General features: G+C 42.0%; 1 protein-coding gene across 3 annotated transcripts in view; it reads left to right on the top strand.

Moving 5' to 3' along the window:
• The window catches only part of LRRFIP1 (LRR binding FLII interacting protein 1), a 116,124-nt gene extending 104,457 nt beyond the window's left edge, over positions 1-11,667 (top strand). For all 3 annotated transcript variants that reach the window (XM_075431156.1, XM_075431157.1, XM_075431158.1), the window contains 5 exons: positions 4,832-4,878; positions 5,820-5,937; positions 6,424-6,503; positions 7,169-7,273; positions 8,700-11,667. In XM_075431156.1, the coding sequence (XP_075287271.1) occupies positions 4,832-4,878; positions 5,820-5,937; positions 6,424-6,503; positions 7,169-7,273; positions 8,700-8,810 (461 nt within the window). In that variant the 3' untranslated portion in view covers positions 8,811-11,667. The remainder of the gene's footprint in view (positions 1-4,831; positions 4,879-5,819; positions 5,938-6,423; positions 6,504-7,168; positions 7,274-8,699) is intronic.
• The last annotated feature ends 3,197 nt before the right edge of the window (positions 11,668-14,864 follow it).

Below are 14,864 nucleotides of genomic sequence, written 5' to 3'. Positions count from 1 at the left end.
TGCCTGTCCAGAGTACTGTTTATAAACCTGCATAAATATTTATTTAAATCTGTGAAATTTTAAAAACATTTTTTCTGCAGTTTTTTTAAATTTATTGTGTTGTGCTACATAGCTAGAAGAGCTATCTTACTAGGAATGGGCAGCCTTGGTGTTTGAAGACCTTTAATATATGATGGCACCCTTAACAGTAAACCTGTAACAGGACTGCAGACCTGTAAATCTTTTCATATGGCATCTCTGCAACTTACCAACAGTTCCAGTATGGTTTCTGTAAGTATTAACAGTTGTTCTTCTTAAGGGCTTACACTAAATGCTAATCTTCAAGTCATAGATCTTTAAAGCATCTCTTCCTACTATGTAGCAGTGGTTATTTCAAGATTTCTCTCTGCTGTACTCGCAACAGTAATATATAGTTTAACGCTGAAAGTATTTTACATTTGTTTACATTTAAATGTTAAATACACTAAAATATATAATTAAATATTCTTACCAGGCTTCACCTATACTTGTGGAAGGATCTATAAACAAATCTGAGTTAAATTAGGTACATGCCAGCATTTCATGTGTTTTTCATATGAGTTTGTCACAGAAGGAGAACCAACACTAGTTTTAACTGTCCGTGTACCAGCTTTTATCCCACAGTGACTGGCCAGCTCTTAGTGAAACTAGGGCAGGAGCAAGAACATAGACAGGCAATGCAGAATAGCTGATGCACTAGACATCCATCCTGGAACATTAGCGACCTCGTACCTCTGTTGGCAGCTGGTCCCTGGCTTCTGGAATTGGGCAAGTACTGAGGAGGAGGTGGTCAGGATGTTCTTTTACCTCTTTGGTTTTTGCTTGAGTAGATAGGCACATCAGGGAGAGGGGGAGGTGTCCCAGATGAATCATCTTGAAGGTAAAGAGATCTACTAGACGTTATATTCAAAATTTAATAATTTAAATATTATATCCAGCTAGCACTGAGTGAAACGTGTGCCATTAGAGAGGGAGAGGAGACAGCGTCTCAGGAGGAATTACCTAGAAAGTGTATCTTTTGCAAAGTTACACAATAGAAAACAGTTTTTGACTTCCCTGTGATACATAACAGATACAAGAAAAGACCTAGCTTCTCCCTTTCTTTGTTGGTTTTGACTTTCAAAGACAGCAAAATATGAAAATCAGTCTTTTCATGGTCTAACATGAAACCAAGAAATCATGAGATAAACTAAAATCAAGATTCATATTTGTTGCTATTACATTATCCATTTTGTTTTGAGCAGGGACAGTGCACTGCTCAGAGTGCTTGTTTCGCAGAGTAGCTCCATAGCTCCGAATGTATGCTGGGTTTTCTGTTCAATACCTAGTGGCACATGTGGTCTGTAGCCCAGGTTTGTGCATTACTGCGAATTCAAAGCTAGCCTCAAAGAAATTTTTTTTTTCTCCTTATTCAACAAGTAATAATGAAAGGCCTTCGTCAATATTTCCTTTATCATGGAAAAGAACAGTCCTCCAGTTCACCTCAAAATTAGTATTGCAAGCTGATGTCTTCTAAATCCCATGCTTATCTGTCCCAACAGCCTGTACCCAGCAGTATCCCTCTTCTGGGAAAGAGAGGAAGGCATTCCTCAGTATCTTCTGTTGTTGTTTGATTGCTTTCTCCTGATTCAAGATAAATTGTCAGATCTGGAGAAGGTTTATTATCTAACCTGCTGTTGATGGGGCAGTTGGATTCTGGCAAACTGTTCTGAATAGCTGCTTGGAGCTGCTGGTGAGATGTCATGTGATGCCTTCCCACCCTCCAAGTACTGTTTATGCCTCTCATTTGCATCAGTATTAATTACTTGCTGGGCCACACATCATGTAAATCATTCAGATTAAAAACAGCTGCTTCCCACCCCATGCTCCCCTCCAAATAGAAGGAGACATCAAGTACCTGTGGCTGATGAGGGAATATGACGTCAGCTGTGCCAACTGCAGCAGCACCCTAGGTAGCAACACCTTGAGTCACCTGCAGTATCAAGGTCATGAGAGCAGTTGTTGGACTGGCACACAGGCCTGTGCAGTAGCAGAAGATGCTGGTAACCACCACCTGTCCGTCTGTCCTGCTCTCTCCCAGGCCTTGCCAGGGCCCGGCTCCTCGCATCAGCCCTCTGTTAAGCAGCTTTACGTGTGAAAGTCATGAATTCGACCAGTGAGTAGCCCGGAAATCATGTTACCAAAGTTAAGTGAGATGAATGTCATGCTCTGATTATTCATTGTAGTATCTTCATCTGTGAGATAAGGATAATGATTGTTACAGATGAGAATTTTAATTCGCTGCTTCGTGTCCTAATTCAGTCAACTGCTCTTTTCTGCTTGCCTGTTCTCAAGGTTCTCAGATCCCTGATTTATTGGAAGAATATTTCCTAAATTCAAAAATAAGGTGGCTCTGCAGAGATATCTGTTAAAGCTAAAGTGAGTTTTTTGGTGTTAGTGCGGGGTGAAGTGAAACCTAAAAGACCTTCATCTATACATGTAGAATACTTCCCACATAAATGACGGTTTTGTGTGGTCTTGTAAATCCTGCTGCCAGCATGTCATCTGTCCCAGTGGGATGCACAGATGTCGTCTGTAATGATGGGAGAGAGAACTGGTGGTGAGACTGGATTTCAAGGTTCGTCCCAAGATGCTAACATCCATTTTGCAGGGAAGGGCATTGGGGGAGGCTGATGTTCGCTCTTACTGGAAACCGGAGGAGGTGTCCTTTCTTCTGGCAGGCGTATTTCACCCTGAAGCAGTGGTCGTGCCAATGAAAGTTACTCAGCTGTGTGCAGGACTAAGTTATTTTCAGGATCAAGGTGGATTATTTGGCCCCTCTGCAGCCAATAAGTTTGGGCTAATTTTGTAGTGGCATAGAGATTTCCTTCTGCATCAATCCTTGTTCTCTTTCCAAGTCTTAGTAATTCCATTTCTTGATCTCTGATGACCTGTGACTCCAAACTCTGTTACCAAGTCTGAATATCTCTGACCTTTCTTTTACTATTTGCTCTCCTTGCTTTCACAAGTGACTTATTTTTCTTCTTCCATTCTGTCTTAAGCTTCCTTTTCCTTCACATATAGATATGTGAAATTGTTTTATTATTTTGAGGGGGTTTATACTTGTAGATCTTTTGTTACTCTTCATAGTTTACAAAAATGTGGTTTGTTTGTTGTTTTTGTTTTGTTTTTCCATGTCAATGCTCAAGTGTAACAATGTTGAGTGTGTGTTACAAATGGCTAAAAAAAAAAAGGACGGGACTTGCGGAGGTTCAAAATGAATGCAGAGAACTGCTGAACGGGAATGTCACTGTAAGATCTGTATTTGGGTATTGCATCAGAAGCCAAGGTAAAGGTTTTATTCTGTGCTTTAGAACGACTGCTGGTATATGGGAACTTGCATACCCTGGAGGAGAATGACTTACCACACTATTGCTAGCTGGTGGACTGTACTTGTCTGCCATATAGAGGGACTTGCATTTGAAAACTCCATTTACCCCAAGATTTGATTCCGTATGCACTCGTTATTCCCGTTACTGTGTGTGTTAACAAGAAAAGTGGTGAACCACAAGACTTTAGCCTGTTCAGGATTTAACAACAAATGAGGACGACAGTGTTGGTATTTTTAAAGCTTTTCAAAAATACTTAAGTGTATCAACAGAATTTACCATCCTTTTATCTGTAATCTGTCAATTGCTTTCCTTAAGTTTCCAAAAAGGCCTTTTTCTCGAGTGACCTTTGGATTTTAACCATCTAATTAACAGACCAGACCTTAGATGTACAGTTGAGCTCTGAACACTTACTGGCTTGGTCCTGCACAGGTGGCCACTTGCTGGCAAGTGAGGCAAGCTAAATAAAACTGCAATAAACATACACATCAAACTTGTGGAGTAAGAAAGATCTGCCTGAGGTCAATATATCCTCTTCTAATAAGAATATTTAAATGCTATGTTCCAGTGTACTTTGGTTAAAGTGTACCTGAACAAACTCAGGTTTTTAATATGTGAGGTAATTTGAGTGATAAGAAAATTTGTGAGTTAAGATTTGTTGCACAACCATTTAGTACCTGCTAAAATGATTTCACGTCTTGCAGCCCTTAATAGGGAAGAAAAAACCCAAGTGATTTGGTTGGTTACTTCTAGGATTTTTTTCCAAGTTGTCTTATTCCATAGTGTATGCTTTATTAATCAATGCCACACATATCTGTGTGCTGATCTGTGGCACTTACAAGTTGAAGTGTAACTCAACAGTTGGTCCAGATTGCCCATTGCCTGCCTGATGTTTGACCAGGAGAATTGACTGTGAAGGATTAAAGAGAAAAGAATGTTTTACCAGACTGCTGCATTTGAAACAAAAATAATTTAATGGACAAATGTTTTTCTTGTCATAATACTGGAGAGAACACAAAATGTTATTGCCATGCTGTTTAGTAAAAGAAGTAAAAAATTTGAAGTGTTGAGAATGTACTTAGCTATGATTATAGGTGTTTACAGTATTTTCATTATGTTAAACTGTAAAGACTTGTGAGATTTTGTGTTGCAGTTGTGTTTGACCCTAGAGTTCTTGCATGCTAACCTAATGTAGAAGATTAGCCTCTTTGCATGCAGCTGGGTGCTGCTACTGCCGTGACAAGCATGTTCTGTGAGAATGACATAACCTCCCCTGGCTGCAGCCCCTCCCCAGCCCTGTCTGTGGCCTCCTTTCCTGTGGTACGTGCATAACTACCTTCATTGTTAGTTTCACTAACCTTGATGGTTCAATCTTGTATCAAATGCACCCTGAAATGGGCAGCTCGATCCAATCAGCACTGAACTGGCCGTTTTCTCTTTTTCAGACAGGCTGAAAAAACTCATTGATGAACGAGAATCCTTGCTAGACCAGGTAAGCACAGGAAGACACAAATGCTGTGTTTGCTAAATCTGTGATAAGAATAGTAGAGATTAAAAAAATCAAAATAGCCCTCACATAAGGTATAGAACAGCAGTGCCATTGCCTTTCAGAATGTGTGCTGGGTTGCTCTTGCTTAGGACGTGGAGCGTTGCTTGACCCTTTGTTCTTCCTCTGAAACATTTCTGCGGCATGTTAACTCAGGATATGGGGGAAGACAGACGAGACCCAGTGTGCCTGTTTCATGTTGCTAACCAGTCACATTCAGTGTCCGTAGTTACCTTAAACTCCTTCTCCAGGATTATTTCTGAAGAACTATACTTCAGATTGGCCAAGCCAAAGGGAAAAACAAATGTGATCCAGAAACTGTAGAAGCAAATTTTATCTCCAAGGGTAAGCCTTCCCAATTGCTGGGTCTGTGTGCAGTGGACCCTTTGGAAAGAAATGCTGGAGGAATTACAATAGATGGGTAAATAGCAACAAGAGTAATTATTGCTGGTACCGTGATACTCCTTAATGGGTATAAAGCTTATTCAGAAATTTTTAACTGATCTGTTTCTCTGCAGGATGCTCTATGCATTCATGGACTATATCCCTATATCCTTGGCCTTGAGACTTCACACACAACCAAACACAGTTTTGGGTTTTTAAGAATGTTCTGCGTGAATGTGCCTACAGAACATGTGGCTTTTCTAATAAGACAGTCTTCTTCCACTTGTTATGTTTGGTCCTGAACTTATGCATAAGTGCTGATACTTAAAATATCATCAGTCATTTGCCAAAAGGATTTCTAGGAAATTATTTTGTAACAAAAGATTATTTTGGAATTTAGGTTTAAAGAATATAACTTGTTTTGTAATACTTGATTGAATTTGAGTACCAAGCCACATTTTTCCCTTACTGATTTTAATAACTAACTATGTTGTGTCCTTCAGGTTAAAAAATTAAAGGGACAACTGGAAGAAAAGCAGAGGAATGGCAAGATGGAAAGTACGCAGTCAGAAGATGAAGTTCTAGAAAACGGAACAGATATGCACATGATTGACCTCCAAAGTGAGCTAATTTTGATTTTAAGAGAACTTTCGTGTTCTGCCTGTGAGTGAGAAAATGTATCTGTACAGTAACCACATGGCTCTAAGTAAAAGTGAGCCTTCAGTTCTGAGGGAGCTTCAAACTGGGACCCAGCCAATGCACCTCTGCTAGAAGTGAGGGATCAGTTACCTTTTGTTTGAACAGGACTGCAACTGGAAATCTCCCTTTTGTTCCCCAGGCGAGCTGGGCTGGAATTCCTGGTTCATTCTGCTTTCAGAGTGGTCAAAAGGGAATTGGGCAAGACTAAGAATAGCTCCGGTCTGCTGGACACTGAGTGGGGCTAACTGGCAGCTCAAATGTAGAAGGGAACTGGTTTGGCGGACAGCATTTGCTACTCTCCTGCTGCCCCAAGGAGATTCCTGTAGCATGGAAATTTTATGACAGACTTTTTAGAAGACGGTGTTGACACTTGTTCTGACATCTCTGATAAATCTGCAATTCTTTTAGGAGATGCCAACAGACAGATCAGTGATCTCAAATTTAAACTAGCAAAGTCTGAGCAAGAGATAACAGCATTGGAGCAGAATGTAAGTTTCTGGCTTGTTCTGTTTGCTTAGGCATGGTGAGAATGCAAAGAGAAAGTGTATTTTGTTGTGTGATATATGAAATAATGATTCCTGTGATTTTTCCCTTTGAGTAAGAAGCAGGAGCGTTGGAGCATCAGGGCTACTGCACTCAGGTCATAAAGACTAAAATGCTTTCATTTATGTATGGAGAAGAGTGAATATGTTATTCGTCTTTACCAAAGGAAAAATGTTCAAAGACAAAAGTATATTTAGAGCACTTACGAACTCTTCGGAATACTCTCTTATGCCTAGCTGTCGACAATTTTTAAGTGGCTCCTGGCATATGATGTAGTATATATGGATTTTATACAAGACTGTTCAATTTTGGCTGTTTGTTCTTGTCCAGAGTATGTCAGCAGTACTCTTGAAGAGATAAATTTAGTCAGTGGACTGTATGTTTTTTTTGTTGCTGGAAGCATGTTAAATAAGGATATGTATAAAACATCTGGAGGAAGTTTCCATGGCCAGGCTTCCTTGGTATGAGGGATTTTTTTTCCCAAAATACACCTTTATTTTATTAAAGCGAGCATCTGTCAGGTTATTGCTTAACTACTGGTGGAAGAGTAAAGCTTCAGGGTAACTTCTTGGTACAGCTTTTAACTAAAAAAAAATTGCCTTCACCTTAGGTAATACGATTGGAAGGTCAGGTAGCCCGATACAAAACTGCTGCTGAAAATGCTGAAAGAGTAGAAGATGAACTGAAAGCAGAGAAACGCAAACTACAGAGAGAGGTAACTCTAAATGCAAACTGTCGTAGGCTGTCAGTCAGCCTGCACTGCATGGGGGGAGACCTGGCTGGCTGGTGCATTTTAGAGGAGGAACTACCCTTCTTGGCAGAGCCAAGAGTGAACATCTACTTTTTTTCATTGCTGTAGTTATTTGTTCTAAATGTGTAGCCAAACTTTCAGCACTCAAACTGGAGTAACAGTCACAACTGTGAACTCGGGCTGCCATTTCACCATTCCTTCCTAAACTGACCTGTAATGCCTTGCTGTGTACCAGAGTTGGTTCTCTGGAGCAAACTCAAGTTCTTCTTGTGCAACTTGAATCTAGAAGCAGCCTTCAACTGCTCACGTTTGCATGCTACTTTGCAGCGGTGAATGTTCCTGTGGTTTGACATTCATCAAACTGAAAAATTTCTATTTCTACTTTGCTGCCTTGTCCTTTGTTGCACTTGAAGGCTCGTTACTTTGGGTGGTACAAATTCTGGGTTTGTAAATAGAAGTCACTGGTCTTTTTAGAACGTGTCATTCAGAAATTACAGCAGTAGAAAGCTGGAAATCCTGCTGTAAGGTTAATTTAGGCACTTCATTATATAAGCACCATGCCACGCCTTACCAGGAGTGACAGTCTAAATTTTCAAGTTTCCGAGTCTAAACCTGAGTGCTAAAGGGATGCAAATTCTTCTTTTTGATTGTGGTTTTCTTGCCCTGTCAATCTATTCATGCCTGTTCGCTGTTGTGTGTCCATCTGCAGAATCTGTCCGTGTTTGTGTCTTAAAACACTGCATCTTCAAGCTGTCCGTAATTTTGACCTTACTTTTCTTACCAAACTTCATGTTATCTCGAAGTAGCTGCTACAATCAGCTTAAGTATGTTTGTCAGCTTCTTTCACACCTGCCTCCCGAGTTTTTTTTTTTCAGTGTGGCACTCTGCTTTATCTAAATACTCCTTCTACTCTGCTGCCTATAAATACTGCCGTGTGCAGTCCACCTCTCTCTCCCTACCCCCATCCCGTGGCGGGTTTTGTAGAAAACTAAGCTACTAAAGTCACGGCTGTGGCTGTAGTTCCAGGAGCCAGAAACATAAAAGCCAGGCAGCGAGACAGGCGTATGTCACACAGCAGATACCTCTGGGCATCCATGCCTCTGAAGTTGAGGCAAACTCTGAGCCATTTGTTCAACATTCTGTAAATACCTTGGATTCTTAGCACCATGCTTAGAAAATATCTCTCTGTGTGTGGCCTTCAAAGCAAGAGCACAGGCAGTTACACCACATTTACTTTTAACTCCGCCAGTAGGAATTTTCAGCTGCTTTATCTTGTAAGGAAATTCCAGCAATATGGTCAGTTAGCGCTGGTAACTACAAACCTCGCTTTATCTTGGGAAAAGGAAAACAGTGTGAAAGCTGTGGGTGTTTTTCTGCTTCCTTCCTCCAGCTTCGTTCAGCATTGGATAAAACTGAAGAGCTTGAAGTCAGCAATGGTCACCTAGTAAAACGCTTGGAGAAGATGAAAGCCAACCGGAGTGCTTTACTGTCTCAGCAATAACCACCACCTCTCGATGGCAACTACTACAACTTGACAGAATTGGAACAACGTTGCAGATGCTTCTGTCTCTTGCTGTCCGGGATGCTTTGTGTCATGCCTTCTGAGAACAGACAACCCCAACATTTGCTACGTGCCACCCAGCTGTGGTTCTCTCTACGCAGATTCAAACCTCCTGCACTATATACATAGAGGTAGCTGATCCAAATGGCTGTGCCTGCGGGAGCCCTTCCGCACTGTTCTTCGGGTACATTTGAAGTACAATATCCATCTACCGTGTAAGAAGCACATTGGGCGTCGCGTGAAGTTCTCTATCCAGAAGGCACAGCAGCCATTTATTGCCATTTAAAATGGTATTCAAAGAAAACACTTTAACTGGACTGGAATTTTGTGTCTTGCTGAAAATTAAAAAAAACAAACCAAACACTGTAAGTTTTGGACTTTCTCATGACAGTATCAGTAATTTAGTGACTATGGTAGTTATTCATAGTAGGTTTTTCATTTACAAATCACTGTGGAACCACAAGCCATTACAAAGCAAAACTCCTTCAGTGGAAACCATGGAAGAAGATGGTCTTGGAAGCAAAAGTGACCTTAAATGACTTTGCCAATAAAACAAAGGTGTTTGGAGGGATTTTTGCACCAGTTGAATCATAAGACTGTTTTATTTCAGGGTAAATAGGCAATAGCTCCCTTGATTTTTCAACTTTTATTTGTATTATTTAATCCCTGCTCTTGGAATTGAAGTAAACTACTTTTAAAGGATGCAAAGTTGCATTAATAAACCAGCATAAGGCCGTGTTTTAAGAAATGGTGGATTTTGCACTTAGATCACTCACTTCGGTGCATTTTTCAAAGCAAGTGTTATTTGCTTAAAAAAAGTATGTAATGGGTTTTTTACATCAGAAACTATCTACTGGTCCATGAAGTACCTGGAAACTATGCCGCTACAAAATACAAGTCTAATTTTTAAAAAGTAACTGATAAGTAAAGAAGCACTTTAGAAAATACTACTGCCTATGGTTTTTCTACAAGTACAGAAGTAGCAAATTATTTCCTTCTAATGTCATTGTAAAGGTTTTCCACTTTTCATGAAAAATAACATAACTAGTAAAAACATCGCAGGCAGTTTATTATACACGACTAGCACTATAGTTCTGGTTTATTGGAAATTGTTCTGAATGTACTACTCAAAGGAGAACAGCAGTTACCTGAAGAATAAAGCTGTCCTTCCCCTTCAGCCCGAACAGAAAAGCCCTTGAGTAAGGCAGGTGACCAGTCTATTAGCAATCTGCTCTTGCTGTGGAGCAGCATCTCCTGTTTGACAGGTGCACCTTCTGTTGATGCTGGCTGCCTCAGTAAATACGGTTCTATCAAGCCAAATCCAGACCTGGGAGACCATTTCTTCTTAACTTGGTCTTCAGACTCTCCACCCAGATCTTTCCCTTATCCTCTTCCTCTCAAACTGGAGATTAGAGTATAAACCGCTGCTATTTTCAACATTAAGGGTATCACTGGTATCTTCTTAGAGCACCTTCACAAATAAAATAAACCAAAATCAGTATCTGAATGTGTTTCTCTGGTTTGGCTAGAAAATAACATCTTTCTCTTCATCTCTTCTGAGTGTACCTGAAATTTAGGAGTGAAGGATGAAAATTAGTATTCCAGGGAAGGGACAAAGAAGGCTTGCCCTTTTTTTTTTTTTTGTGCCCCCAGGGAAGGTATGTCCTTGTTGATCAAATGTGGTGGAACATGGGGATTAAAGGAATCTTTTTAAATAAAATTTCCACTCCAGCTAGGGCTTTGGGTTCTTTTTCTGGCTTTTTGGGTTTTGAGAGGAATATTCAGGTGCAGAGCCAGGTTCCTTGTGGAATACCTCAAAATCGCTGTGTATACCAACTTACGATTTTTATGTGGTTGACTTGTGTAATTTCTGGTGTACAAAGCCTCTGGGGCCTAAAAAACTAATCTAAGCGTTTTTAGGAATGCAAACAAACATGCTAAATACAAGATCTTAGTAACTGATGATAAGGTGTATGATTGCCACAGGTCATGTTCTTATTTGTGGTGGCGGTGAAGACTGTCTCTTGTGGCAAGATTGAGGAGAAACAGCCTAGCAACTGAGCATTGATCCAAAAGGCTAAATATAATACTTTGCTCATCAGGAAGTGATGTGTTTATTATTTCAAAGTAGATTGCATCTTGCACCCCATAAGCATTAACCTCATGACAAATCAGATATGTAGTTTAACCTGGATATGCTCTTAGTAGATATCTTCGTGTGTGATGAAGTAGCTGAATGCTGAAGCCACATTTTTTTCCCCCCTAACTTTCAGTATGGACTAGCTTTAGAATAAGGGAAGAAAAAGTACTGGTTGGTTTACTGCAAACTGTTTTATGTTTTCCGGTGAAGAAGGTACAACAGCGCATCAAATGGTAATAATAGCACATGCCCCGGTCCTTTTAATTGAGCTCCAAAGGGGAGATCCTCAGTACCCAGCCCGCTGACTCAGCACGGAGCCAAGGTGGTGGCAGCCTGGCGAGGAACAGCTCCTGGGGGAATCAGGATAGGTTTTCCTAGAATTTGTATTTAAAATTTCTATCCTTTGTTTTATTTTTAAATGTTAAGTAATTTTATTGTTTGCAAATGGAATGTTACCCAAAATGTTGGGGGGGTATTTTGGTTTTTGGTTTTTTTTCCAGTCAAACCGATAGGAGATACGAGCATGGAAAAGGAAATTCGTTAGCAGAACTCGCCAATAAATAAAAATGTCACTTGTTTGGGTAGTTTTTATGAGTGGTCTGTCCTGATGATATTACCGGTAAAAGTTCTCTTGGAAAATACAGACTTTTTGGATGATACTGGTGTAACAGGCTCATTTTCCTTTTTAATATGTTATTGCAGATGCATAAATGTGAGCGATGCTCGTTGTAAAACTTACAAAGGCAGCGGCTTGTGTGAGTAAGGGCACTGGTGTGAAAAATACCTACAAATGTTAACATTTCTAATAGCAGGGTGTGTTGGGGGAGGGTGGGGGGCAGGGACTGTGGCCTCGCAGGAGAAATGTGAATGGCATTGCTCATGGGATTCGTTCTCCACTTACAGTATTTATGGTGAACACAGTAACTTTCCCTGGAGGAAACCTGCACACCAGGAGGCAACTTGGTTCATCAAAAACCGGACCACTTTAGTATTAATTTTCACCTTGCGCTCCTCACGGGCACTGCCATAGATCACTCAGATGAAAAGTACTGAGGAGGAAGGGGGCAGTGATTGTCTCTGCTTCAAATCGATCGTAGGGGTTTGGGGGTTAGTTCCAGGGCAGTATTTACCAGGTCCTACCGCCTCTCCCCTGCCTGTAGTTCGCGCCTTCAGGCCGACAGCCGTTCGGCTGCCAGCAGGTCGAACAGCCGGACAGGGAGCCAGGCGTCCGCCGCCCCGCGCTCCGACCCTGAGGCGGCACGAGGAGAGGGGCGCGGCCGCTCCTGAGGCGATGTGGGCGGGGCGGGGGCGCGCAGGCGCTGCGTCGGCCAATCATGCGCTCGAGCGCCTCTCATCTCAGCCAACGGGCGGGAGGCGCGGGCGGGGAGTAGCGGTTGGCGGCCGTTGGGCGCGTGCTCGGCGGGGCGGTTGTGGCCCGGGCGGGACCGGAGTGCGCGTAAGGGGCCGGAGCTGGACGCAGGCGCGGAGGCGGGTCGGGCCGGGCAGGGTCGGGCCGGGCCTCGTCTCGTCTGGGTAGCAGAAAGGGCGCTGAGCCTTCCCGGGAGCCGGGGTGAGCGCTGCGAGGGGCTGTGCCCCGCCGGGGGGTTCCCCTTGGGCGGGCGTTGGCGCCGATCTGCTCTGAGGGGAGGGCTCTGCCCTGCCTCAGCCGCGGTTCTCCGCGCTGCGTCGCGACGTGGAGGCCGTGCTTCAACCTTGGTGCTGGTTGCTGACGGACTTGGCTGTTGTAAAGCATCTGCCTGCATCGTTCATAGCAGCGACAAGGTTATTGTTATCTGGGGCATACCTAGAGCTGTGGTGGTTCTTGTTTCTTAACTCGTTCTTAAAGAAGTAAGTGGGGGAGAAAAGTCACTTCTGTCTGGGAACGTGCTGTAATTTCTCTATAAGTGCCTGAGATGTGCCTTGGCAGCATTACAACAAGATTTTTAATTTCATAGATACAGTTGCTCAAAACTTCAGTTGGGAGGTGAAGGTAAAGTTAGGGTAATAAGGAAGCTAGCATTTGTGGAACAAAAATAACTGCAAACGTGCGTAATGAAATCATGGTAGAGGTATTTTTGGAGCGTGACTGACTTCTGTTGATGAATTCTGTTAAATGTTGTAAATTATTTTTATTATTTAATTTTTATGTATGTTAAATACTATTCATTAAATAGTAGAATTTTTAATGCTGATCCTTAGCAGAGGAGAATCGGTGGATGCAGAGTCGAGAAAGAAGCCATTTTTCCCTGTGAGGAAGGGCTATCCTGAAGTTACCGCTTTGGGTTCCATTCTGCAAACCTTCCCTTGCAGATACGAGTCCTGGGTCACGCTGTCTGCAGTGGACGGAGCTCATGTAACTTGTCTGTTAATCCCAGGGCAGTGGCCCAGAAGCAGGGCTGAGCTTCCGGTCTCCCCTCATGCTCCAGCAGCAGCCTGTGTCTCGCTTCAGTACTTCTTCACTCGGTTCCGTATGGGCTTTGTTTCACCATGCTGGAAACTTCCTCTGGAGGATGACCCAGGGGCATGTGTCTTTAGAAGCGTGTGAAACCCAGCTTATGGGCCTGTTGGTTGGGCTTCCTGCCCTCGCAGGGGGGAGAGTTACAGACAGGACTGTATTTTGCTGTGCTTTATGTAAGATTGTAGTCAAGTTAGAGACCCAAGGCTGTAACATAACGACTTTATGTTTCTTTTCAGTAGTTTAGAAGGCATCTGAGAAATATGTTTTAACATTTTTATGTATCCCTCGGTTCATTATAAACTTTGGGGGAAGGCAGAGAACAACTGACAGCTGTTTAGAAGCAAGCTTCACAAAGAGTGTCTCCATTGCTGCGTGCTTTTTCTCTACTTTTAGTCGATGTTTGCTATAATACTAAGTTTGGTGCATGTGTGGAGCAGGGAGAAGTTTTAGTGTATTGTCCAGCTTTCTTTTGTTGCTATAAGAAGTGCTCTGATTCAAGAAATTATCTCCCTGTTTTCTCTTACGTCTTACGCTTCTTGGCTGTAAAGATTCTCTTTTTTTTTCTTTTGTGGTTCTGTGCTTTATAACCATTTCTTCTTGTTTTCCCAGAATTAAAAGGAATATGCCTCTGTTTCTGCCTTGTCCAACACCCAAAGGGTTTTTAGTTCTTGGGAGTCACAGAGCTCTAAGATCACCCCTTCACTCATTTAAGTAGTTCTTAAAATTTTTATAGCTCCCAAACTAGAGGATGTTCCTTGTGGTAAATATACTGGTCATGGATCAAGAAGCTGTACGCTTTCTGTGGCAAGGAGTGCTTACAGGCCAGTATACAATCAACAATGATGTGAGGTCAGTTTGTGGTCAATAAATCCAGGATAACGTCAGCATCCTGACTGTCAGAGTCGGTACATGCGTCAAAACACCTTGTGTGCTGTCAGGTAGAGTACGATGTAAATAGCTTGCTGTGCATCAACAGGGATTCTGGTGATTCAGCCAAGGAATGCTTCAGTGGTAAGAGGATGGAAACTTTGACCAGGAGTGTAAGAGAATAGGATTGATTGGTCTCTGAGGACGCTTTTACTCAGCTGAAATCACCCAAGCAAGAAAGGGAAATTCTTTTAACAGGCTTCCATGAGCTCTTAGGATTTCTTTGAGAACATACTGTGTAATTCCTAGCTTCTATGCTAGCATGCATTAGGTAAAAATAAGATGGTTAATTTAACATATTTTTTAAACAGTAATGTCCTATTGTATACCAGGGAGTATCTCAAACTTCTCTTAATTTCTATTAAGGTGAGAAACTGACAGGAAGAGACAAGCCTACAACTTTGAGAGGTTTCAGTGGAAGTGAGTTGTGTGGATTGCTTCTGAGGAGGAGGACTTAAGTGTTTGTACT

The sequence above is a fragment of the Opisthocomus hoazin genome, chromosome 9 (genome assembly GCF_030867145.1).
Source record: "Opisthocomus hoazin isolate bOpiHoa1 chromosome 9, bOpiHoa1.hap1, whole genome shotgun sequence".
In the NCBI taxonomy this organism is placed as follows: Eukaryota; Metazoa; Chordata; class Aves; order Opisthocomiformes; family Opisthocomidae; genus Opisthocomus; species Opisthocomus hoazin.
This window is presented reverse-complemented; position numbering and strand designations above follow the sequence as displayed.